This window comes from Maniola hyperantus, chromosome 10 (assembly GCF_902806685.2).
Source record: "Maniola hyperantus chromosome 10, iAphHyp1.2, whole genome shotgun sequence".
Classification (NCBI taxonomy): Eukaryota; Metazoa; Arthropoda; class Insecta; order Lepidoptera; family Nymphalidae; genus Maniola; species Maniola hyperantus.
This window is the reverse complement of record NC_048545.1, coordinates 9,170,344-9,180,571: the sequence shown is the minus strand read 5'-3', so window position 1 is coordinate 9,180,571 and position 10,228 is coordinate 9,170,344. Positions and strand designations below refer to the sequence as shown.

Below are 10,228 nucleotides of genomic sequence, written 5' to 3'. Positions count from 1 at the left end.
GTCTTCTTTTATTCTACTAGGTGGCTTTAAAGTTCCATAGGATATTTCTCTCTTATCGAACCCGGCTGACTAGTCGACAGTGCGTAATGGCTCTTATATCATAGCTAATTTCTATAGTCGTGAATAGGCGAAGGCAATACGTGACGCCGACTTGCGGCGCGAGCATCATTATCACTCATCATGCTACATTTCCGCTCTCGTAGAAGTTTTCCTAGCGCGAGCGCGTTTACTTGTCGCCAGCGTTCTCCATACAAACGTAGTTTGATTTTATTTGAAAACTAGCTGATGCCCGCGGCTTCGCCCGCGTGGATTTCGGTTTTTAAAACCGCCCGTGGGTACTTTTGATTTTCCAGGACAAAAGTACCCACGGGCCTGTCCATAGTAGCCCTTCCCCTAGATACGGAGACATCCCGTAGCGTAGTAGTCTTATATTCGCACACGATCCACCTAACTTTTAATTTAAAAAATATAAATTACTTTTTTAAAGCTTCAACCCTATTTCAATCCAACACCGCCCGCCCAAAAAAGTAGGACTTTATGGGCGGGCAGTGTTGGAACTTTAAAACCCTTCCTTATAATCCTTTGCCGGTACGTTATTCGGCTATACAAGTCTAGCGAGAAGGTCTTATCATTTTAAAGGAAATAAAAGACCAAATTTACATTTTCTAAATAATATATTTACTAATGCCAAATCAATCTTAAACACACATCAAAACAGACATAAGTAATATGCACAATCTCACTTAACTAAACTATAAAAGTAGATATACTCTATTTTGTTTTTGGAAAACAATTGTAAGAATTTATTCTCCTTTATATAATACTTTGAAAAATATTAAAATAATGTATAAAATATTTACAAAGTTAATTTTAAGGCACTTGTGTGATTTGCCATTTTTATTAAAGTATAAGTACAAATAAAATAACATGAAAGTCCGTCTGATGATGGCACAAAAAATGTTTCAAACATAAACAATAAATGAACCGCATAATTCATTAGTGGCTAAACCTAGATCATTTCTCAAAGATGGCTAATTTCTTTAAAAATATTAAAAACCGGCCCAGTGCGAGTCAGATTCGCCCACCGAGGGTTCCGTACCTTGAGAAGAAACGTATAAATAGTTATTTTTTTAAACGTATAAGTAAATTAAATTTGTGTAGACCATTGATCTATTATTACTAGTTCATAATAGGTCAACGGTGCAGACAACTATAAAATATGTTCTAAAACTTGGATATTTTTAAAAAGGATATTTAGAATAATTTTTAAACTAAGTATTTCAATTAATTAAATTAAGAAATCGCAGCCATCTTAAAATTTAGCAGCTCACAATTTGTTTATGGTTCCACGAAACACAAAGTGTTCGTTTTGAAACAACGTAAAATAACTATTAACAGATAACAGACCCTCACAATCTTTGTACGTTATTAGCTTTTAATCACAATCAACTATTGTTATTTAAGGGTGTAATTGCGCAACGCACTTGGTAGGTATCTAATCAAAATAGCTTTGATTTTCACGGATGTTGAATTGGTTCACTTGAAATTATAATAACTTGATTCCAATGTCAGATCCTTATAATATTACATAACTTTTTATTATTAGCGTTGCGTAATTATTATCCTTCAGGTTAGATTTTCATCCAAAGCTATGGCCTCAAGTTATTTTGTAAATGCTTTTTCTTATTATTCAGTTTTGTACAATATACAGCTAAAAATTAAAAAACGGACTTAAAATTACATTTTTTTTTTTAGATTTTATGTTTTTCTTATATTCAAAAAATTAATAGCCATTTTAATCGTGTGTGTTTTGTTATTGATGTCTACGTTTTAATATTTTATATTCGTAGTTATTGCTATAATTCATTACTCTAGCACCATATAGTATGGTGGATGTTTAAGAAAAAAAATCAGATCATCGAGAAAAAAATTACTTGGATAAACATTTTTGAGATTTTTCAAAAAGAGAAAGGCGTTTTCAAAGAAAAATCATAGTAATTGAGTTCTTTAATAATAATAATTAATCGTTAATGAAGATGAAGAAGTAAAAAATAATTTACGTAATTTTCGCAAATTATTTTGATCGATAAAAAAATGTAATCAAAAAATTAATGACACGACTGCCCTCTCAAAAAAGAAATAAAAATCCTAAAAATTAACATTTGAAAATAGCGCCGCGCCATACAGCCGCCATATTGAATTTTTTTTTCAAAAAAATTATAGCTAGGTTCACTCGAGATGATATTGTAAGGATTCTCACGATACCCATACCCGTACATCCGATTCTGTTCAGGCATTTAGAAGTTAGTTATGGTGGAATAAAGAAACTCTCATACATAACCCTGGAAATTCCTTTTTTGGGCAGTCGTGTGAAAAGGGGGTGGCTTGGGGTGATTATTAGGTATTACAAGAGAAGATAATAGATTTAAAAAAATGTTAACACAGATGTGTATATACGGTCATACAAAGAGACCAAAATATTAAGTACTTAAATTATGAAGTAATCATGGACGGAGTGTGTTAACTTCACGGATTCTAAAATTTAAAAATAAAATAAAAAAATATGATTTAAATTCTGCCAATGTTCTGGAAACTGTAGATTTTTTTTAAATAAACAATATATTTTTCCCCCATGTAATAAGTATTAGGGCAATGCATGCCCAATTTGATTCATGTTGAGTAATTTTTTTTAAAGTTTGCTTAATTCTAAATAAATTTTTATGTTATTTTTTTTGTTTTAAAGATTATAGGACGATTAAACATTTCTTATAACATTTCATTAATCTCAACGTCAGATCTTGCTAAAAATATTTTATTTTCACTCAAACGTAAGTTATAGATAGTGAGTTGAGAATCCTCTATAAAATATCAATTTTAAATAACATCTATTGCACTAGCGTTAAAATAGTATATTACTGAAATATTATTGCTTTTAACAATATTATTATGTTAGCTATGTACATAACAATTAACTACATATTATATACGAAAATAATTGCCACAGTTGCGATTGCTATACTACCTAATTCCGCAATAATATATAACAGTCGATTTGTTTTATACAAAAAACTTATAATTGATAAAAACATTTTAATGGACCATTATCCAATGCAAAATGATCTTGAAACTGGTTGTGCTAACCCAATAATTTTCGACAAGCAGGTAGTTTAGTTTATAGCAAAGTACCTACATTTGATTATATAGAGCCAAATAACTCTCAAAAATCTAAATGATACAATTGTAAGCAAATACTTCTATGATAGACTCGGTACAAGCTACAAGAGATTCTCTCTCGAGATTGCAACAAAGGCTTATATAGTTATTATAATATACTTTCAAAACTACTCAATCTACTAAACTTATAAAATATGATTTATAGTTATTCGCGTTAAGAAAATAGACTCTTTCGATAATTTCGATAATTCGTAATTTCTGACCCTATAGTTATATTTTTAGGCATAATTTACGCTGTTTTTGTATCTTATTTAGAATAAAATTAAGCTTATTTGTCAGCGATATGATCCATGGTCAAGTCTTTGGTCAGATAGCAGAGAACGCTATTTTTTTACCGCCAATAAACTATATAAAAGCTACTTCATCGAGAATTCCTCAAATAGTATAAAAATTAACATAGCAAAGTTAACAATAATTTAATCTCTTCTAACTTTACTATTAAGTATTAATTAAATATAATCAATATTAACAGTTTTTATAGAACCACAAAAGTGAAAACATTGTACATTATTAAGGCACTTGGGATGCGCAATATTTGATTTGTTGTGTATAAATATTAAGCACTAAAAAGTATAAAATATAATGATTAACTACTTTTAAATCTGTATATCAGCTAAAAATAAACACAAACTCATATCACTTACTCATCAATATATTGTGTGTGGTCATTTTTATACTATCTACTTTACAATATATACCTAGATTTTTACGTCAACTGTCATCCTCCCACACCATTATCTTGTACCTAACCACCTTCCTGTCCCATCAACAGACCCTGGTAGTATATTTAAACCAACTTTGCGACGATATCATGTGCCCAATGCGATACGTCTGCTGTAAATTTTCAAAAAGTTAGGTAGTTTGCAGATTTAGTTCATCCTGGTTGCAGAATCAAGACAAGGTGAGCATATTGCAGTGTAGTCGGGATCGAGTTGACAAGTGCAAGTATTACAAACATGAATTGTATGACTTACAAAATGAGCTAATAATCTTCAATCGGCTGAACCGATTTTCATTAAAAATAGCTATGGACCATCTCGTTTAAACATACATTCGAATAAAATACCGTATTCCCGGTATCCCATAGACATACAAAACGGTTAATCTTATACCTAACACGTGTTTACGTCGGGTTTTAAAAATACCGAACGAATTGTCAATATTTCTAGCAATGTAGATAGTATAAAAGCGCCCCCTAAGGAAGACATTTGAAATTTTTGTTCAGTAATAAGCTCTCAAAAATTACTGCGTTAAACATAATAGTAAGTATACTCTTTGGCACCAAGTTTGTAATTTGTGTTGCCAAAAGTTATAAGTGGAATTGATGAGTAAATGAAAATAATATCATTTATATTAATCTAGGTACCATTTTTGATCATAATAGTCCAATGAAAGATCGTTCTATATCTATAATTTTGAATTCATACTTACATATTTTAGTAACCGCTATCCTCCCTCTCATCTGATGATTATACTTATCTGAAGATGTGATATTTCTTCTCGCCTCTCGTATCCGATCATTTATGTAATTTGTACTAAACTCATTTTACAATTCATATAAAAACTGTAAAGCTTAATATATAAAAACTTACCCAAATTCTGTGCAAAATAATATAATACTAATAATCATGCATTCAGATAGCAGTCAGCTAACTATACTTATAAAATTCATTTACGTCTACCGAACTGAGTCAATATAATGAGAATTTAGATTTTTGAAAATCTATCAACTTCTCTGAACGTGTGAAATAACGGCGCCAAATTTGATTATTTATCGATTCAACTGATACTTTTAAATATTTCGAGAAACTATATTATATAAATATAATATCTAGATCTAATAAATAACTAAACACTAAACATATTTTAAATAAATTTAGCGCCGCTGTAGGTAGGGTAACCTAACTAACACTCGTGCTTCAACAACAACATGGTCAAGCGACAACAGAAGTACAATGTTACAATACAGTAAATATAGTCGATGGCGTGTGCCACTAAAAAATAATATAAAATGTTAATAAAGATCATCTTGTTATAAACATAACAGGCATATAAATGTTAATAGTTAGACTATTAAAATACATAGTACATGTTAACGTGAAAGGCCCAACAGTATAGCTACATGGTGGTCGATGTTCCGATGAGAATGTTACGCGGCGACATAGGGTCCGGTGCGGGCGGCCGGCCGCGTCTCCTGTTAGTGCCCCGGCGCCGTTAGCACGCACCTAGCCGGGTTAACGAGAAGAGAGAAAACAGATGTTAGTATCGGTCCATGTAAGTCCGACCACACGTAGCCACGATCGCGAGGTCGAACGCTTCAACGCTTTTACGCTGCCCGCGCCGCGCCAAATATGGAAAAGGTGTTAGCAATTTATTGTGCTTCCAGCTTTACGAAGGTCAAATTAGAGGACAGCGGATTCGACAGATCGACTCGTATGATACCATGTAAGGGACCGGCACGACCATGCAGCTAAAAAGCGATCAAACTGGATCTCGGATCGATGTCTATGGTGTACGGATATAAAAATAAAGAGTTCGATAAAATCATATCGGGGGAGGCTATCAGGCATTCGTGCCGCGACATTGAGACTCGACTGAGGTCCTGTTAATAAATTATATAACGTATATTTAAATTAGTTTACTTAGTTAATGAAAATGTTAAAATAATTTAGTATGATAATGACAATCTACAGTATATTATTAAATGCCCAATAGTTCCCAAGGAGCAGTGTTTGATAATGGAAATGCCACGCGCGATGCGCCCGTATCAAACGCTGCCCACAACAAACAAGCAGTAATAAATTTATCACTTATGTATAACCATTACACCCCGATGCAAGTATGTAAGTTATTTTAATTAACACATCGCTGCAAATTCAATAATAATTGTATATGATAGCATTTATTTAAAAGTTGTTAATAAGTTTGTGATTCGTATCCATAATGTCGTTACATATTTGCATGTTAGTGACTCATATAATATAAATACATAGCTACAAATAAATCTGCAGTGACGATAGCAGTTATGACAGTGCGATTCGTAATTAATATTATGTCAATATACGGGGACTTGGCCTTGTGGAGTTGCATGTTAGTTGTGTGAGGCTACAATTCACCAAATCGACTGCACGTCATCAACTTTATTAACTCATTGTTTTCAAAATTGTTTAAAACTTTAATTGAAACAATCGCGATCCTGTCCAAGCTATAAATAAAAAAACGCACGTTGAAAATTTCAGACAGTTTATTGCATGTATATCTTCTGAAAATGCATTTTATATTTACAAATAAAAATCGAGAAAAATACTTTACACAAACATCATCTCTTATAAATCTCTGTTTCGATAATAATATATGGATAGCAATCGTATCCAAAATTCATTGCAAATAAAGCGTGAGATTACGTAATAGGCATTCGAATGCCTTTCAAAAATCCACAAGGACACAAGTGCAAAAATCTTATGTTAAAAGACTTTCAAATAAGAAAGTAAATAAAATAATACCTAAGGCAAATATAGAATCAACTAGCTTAGAACTTCATATAAAAATCTTATATTGACTAAGAAAACTTGTGATGAATATAAAAGTCACATAAGTCAAAGGATGGGGCATTTTGATTAATACTGGAGCGATGGCACAAATTCAGAAAATGCTCTTTCCTTTGACTAATACTGGGCGAAACTTGGGAAAGAAGGATTTCACAACCCGAATCTAGCACCGGTGTAAGATTTTGGCTAAGTTGAACACGACAGCTGGGTTAAATCCTTATTTAAAACTTGAACTAAGAACACTTAACTATCACTGGAATTACAATCCTTCTTCCCTCGAATATATTTCTAAACAATACTAGAAAGAACGCTATTTGCATAAATAATGCATACGTGACTCTCAGAAAGGCACATGTTGTGATATCAAATTACAACAGCAGCATTAATAGAGTAAAATTATCAAATTTGGTAACGCTGATGTTTAACTTCGAAACACTATAAAATATCTCAAAAACAACACTGTTATAACGCCTCGCATCACAACATGTAACAGGTTTAAAAATCTAAAAAAAAAAGAAATAAGTATAAAAATCACAGTTACAATTATGCAGTGTCACTTCAGATCCGGTATGAAGTAGTGATGGGCATAATATCGTTCCTCGTACAAACTATTCGGAAACTTAACTAATAAGTACACAATAAAAATAGAAAAAGGACACAGAGAGACGACGAAGCGAAGGCACTCACGCATTCTTACCGACGAATATGATTGCTAGCTACTTCAGCGTGTCACACTAGGAAAATACAAAGCTTTGAAACGATCAAGTGACGTATCGAGTTACTATTTGATTGAGATTCAAAGATAGATAAGTCACTTGTAGGTTTCGATAAAACCGACATGTGTATGCAAGCGTATTCATGGTAAGGCATGCGTGCACGCGCGCATCTCACCTTGTGAACAAAATGGCGGCGTGAGAGCGTTTTCGCGGGAATTAAGGCGCTGGTAAGGCAGTGCGCTGGTAAGGGTGCTCCCTCACTTGCGCCAGCCGACCCGCCCTCCGCACGAGACCTAACGGCATAGGACATTATCATCTGTGTCTGAATAGAACACAATAAACTTTCAACCAATAGGCGTCCAATGGCATGCCCAGGCTCCATTAAAAAAATTAAATAGCTAAACAAATTAAAATAATGTTAGTAAAGGAATGAAGAGAAAATTTAAAAAACAGTTTTGATTTTAAACAATCTGCATTCTGAATCGATATAGCTAACAACCTGGGTTGCCGATAAAAATAAATGCTGAAAAAAAATTTATCTCATTAGATTAATCATAGGTCATCTTCAACTTTGATTTGCAAACACCTACTTAATGCAAAAAATACTGCCAACATGCGTTCGTATTATTTTATACTTAACGGACGAGTACTTTTGGCAGTATTTATACTATTATGCATACCTAACGCCTAGAATTTACCAATAAAAAATGTATTGCTTTGGAAAAACAAAAACACATTAATATCTCAGGTAGGTATACCTAATTACCTATACCCGTTCAAGGTACAAGTGAAAGTCTGTTTTCAAAAATAAATGATTTGGATAAAAATAATTTGTGAATATAAATGTGTATATAGTATAGTTATCTATACTAAACGGCTGTTTAATATTCTTTTCATAAAGCTCACTCTTTTTCTAAACTAAATCTTTAAAAGATAAAAATAATACTTAATCCTATGGTATGTTCATAAATATAATAATAATAATATGGCTAATAATTTAATAAATTACGACTTAAATGTTATTACAAAAATATAACATTTTCGTTCGCTTGCTTTCAGTTATTTTTAAAATAATGTTACGCTATCGTTATATTGCGGAAAATTTGTATTATTTGTCTAGAATGTTGTTTTTCGTGTCTACGATTTAAATGTTTGTAATATTTTTAGTAAGTAGTAGTCAGTGTTGTTAATAAATATAACATTAATTGTGTTGTTTGTTGTAACAAAATCTATTTTTTGGTCCCTTTTGCTTGTAATCATTGGATTGTTTGTCTGAATTAAATTGTCATTCAGAAGTATTAATAAAAATAAAACTTTATGTTAATCACATACGGGAAAATCTAAAAAGGATCAGATCACAATACATGCGCGTTATGTGTGTAGATATAAGTAGTTATTTTTATATGACGATCCAAAATATTACGTTATGTATGGACACACATTTATGTTGTTAATAATAGATTAGTGGTATTACAAGCGCGGGTTATCACAATAGAGAATGGTGTTTTGTTCAATGCCACTATAGAGTGTAGGCAATAAAATATAAATAATTATTAAATCGCATAATAATACATTATAATCCAAACCTAAGTGTATACGGAATATATCGGTAACTAGAGAAATTCACTGGCAGTTGCAAAAGTGTTAAAACTCGAGTATCATTTATATAAATCACCAACTGCCATACTATAAAACACTATTACAACGGTAAAATAAAATTTGCAATAAATATTTGAATAAAAATAATTTATGATAATAAATAATAATCTTTGTTTGTTCGGAAACAAAATATACTTTGTATGACTGTACAAAACGGCTAAAGAGAGTAAACAAAGTCGGTTTTTAAAATTAAAAACATAACGTAGGTACAATAATGTTCGAGTTACTAAACTAAATCGTCCTTATTTTAATACTTAAACTACGTTAATAGCTCTTACGACTTTATAAGAGGCGTGTGAAAATCTGTCAGGGACGGAAGACCCAGCACGCATAAAAATAACCTTGACAAAGTCTATTTTTGATTAAGTAGGTAATTAATCCACTTTATTTATTAAGTCTTTATTAAGTTTTGCAAAAATATCGTTCTATTAAAATTTAAATATAAAAAGTTTTGTTTAGTTTTGTATCAAAGTTAGTTAGCCGAAAGAGCCCAAATTTGGTCTCTAATTTTTTTTTAAATTTGTGACTTGTAAAGTCATTAGGTTTAAAGAGTTAGGCTGTGGCAAGGTTGTTTTCGTATACTAAATGCCGGGTCCTAAAAATGATGCGATGGCCGAAACGGTGAAGTTGGAAGCCTGCCGTATCTTATGGTGGTCTGCATTTGTGGCCAATGTCAAAAGCCAGCAAGTAGGTATCTCGACGCTGCAACCCCATTAAAACATTTCTTTAATAAAATTCAAGAAGCTAAGTGTACAAAATTAGTCTGTTAGTTTTCCACATCTACCGATATTTTGTTAATCTTTGATTTAGGTTAAACTATAGGTTATTATTTATTTGGGTGTTATTTATGCAGTATTGCTTTATTTTATTAGCCTTATCTTCAAAACTAAGCTCAACATTTTGTATGCGTTTCCTAACTTAGTCTCAAAATTATTATGATCCTTACTATCCTATTCTTTATTATTAAACGAACTATTCTCGTTTTAACTAACATCGTCAAACTATTAAACTTAATGGGGTTTGAAAGCGGGTGTTAGACGGGCAAGACAAGCTAAGCTTAACAACAAAATT

The 10,228-nt window shown here is 31.8% G+C and overlaps 1 protein-coding gene across 5 annotated transcripts in view; it reads right to left on the bottom strand.

Annotated features, from left to right (window-relative positions):
* Positions 1–655: 655 nt before the first annotated feature.
* Positions 656–10,228, bottom strand: part of how (protein held out wings) — an 85,914-nt gene continuing 76,341 nt past the window's right edge. For 3 of the 5 annotated variants that reach the window (XM_034972846.2, XM_034972848.2, XM_034972849.2), the window contains exon 7: positions 6,461–7,791. In XM_034972846.2, coding sequence (XP_034828737.1) covers positions 7,715–7,791 — 77 coding nt within the window. In that variant the 3' untranslated portion in view covers positions 6,461–7,714. Of the gene's footprint in view, positions 5,460–6,460; positions 9,860–10,228 lie in introns of those variants that run through there. The other 2 variants (XM_034972847.2, XM_034972850.2) reach the window with 2 other exon arrangements.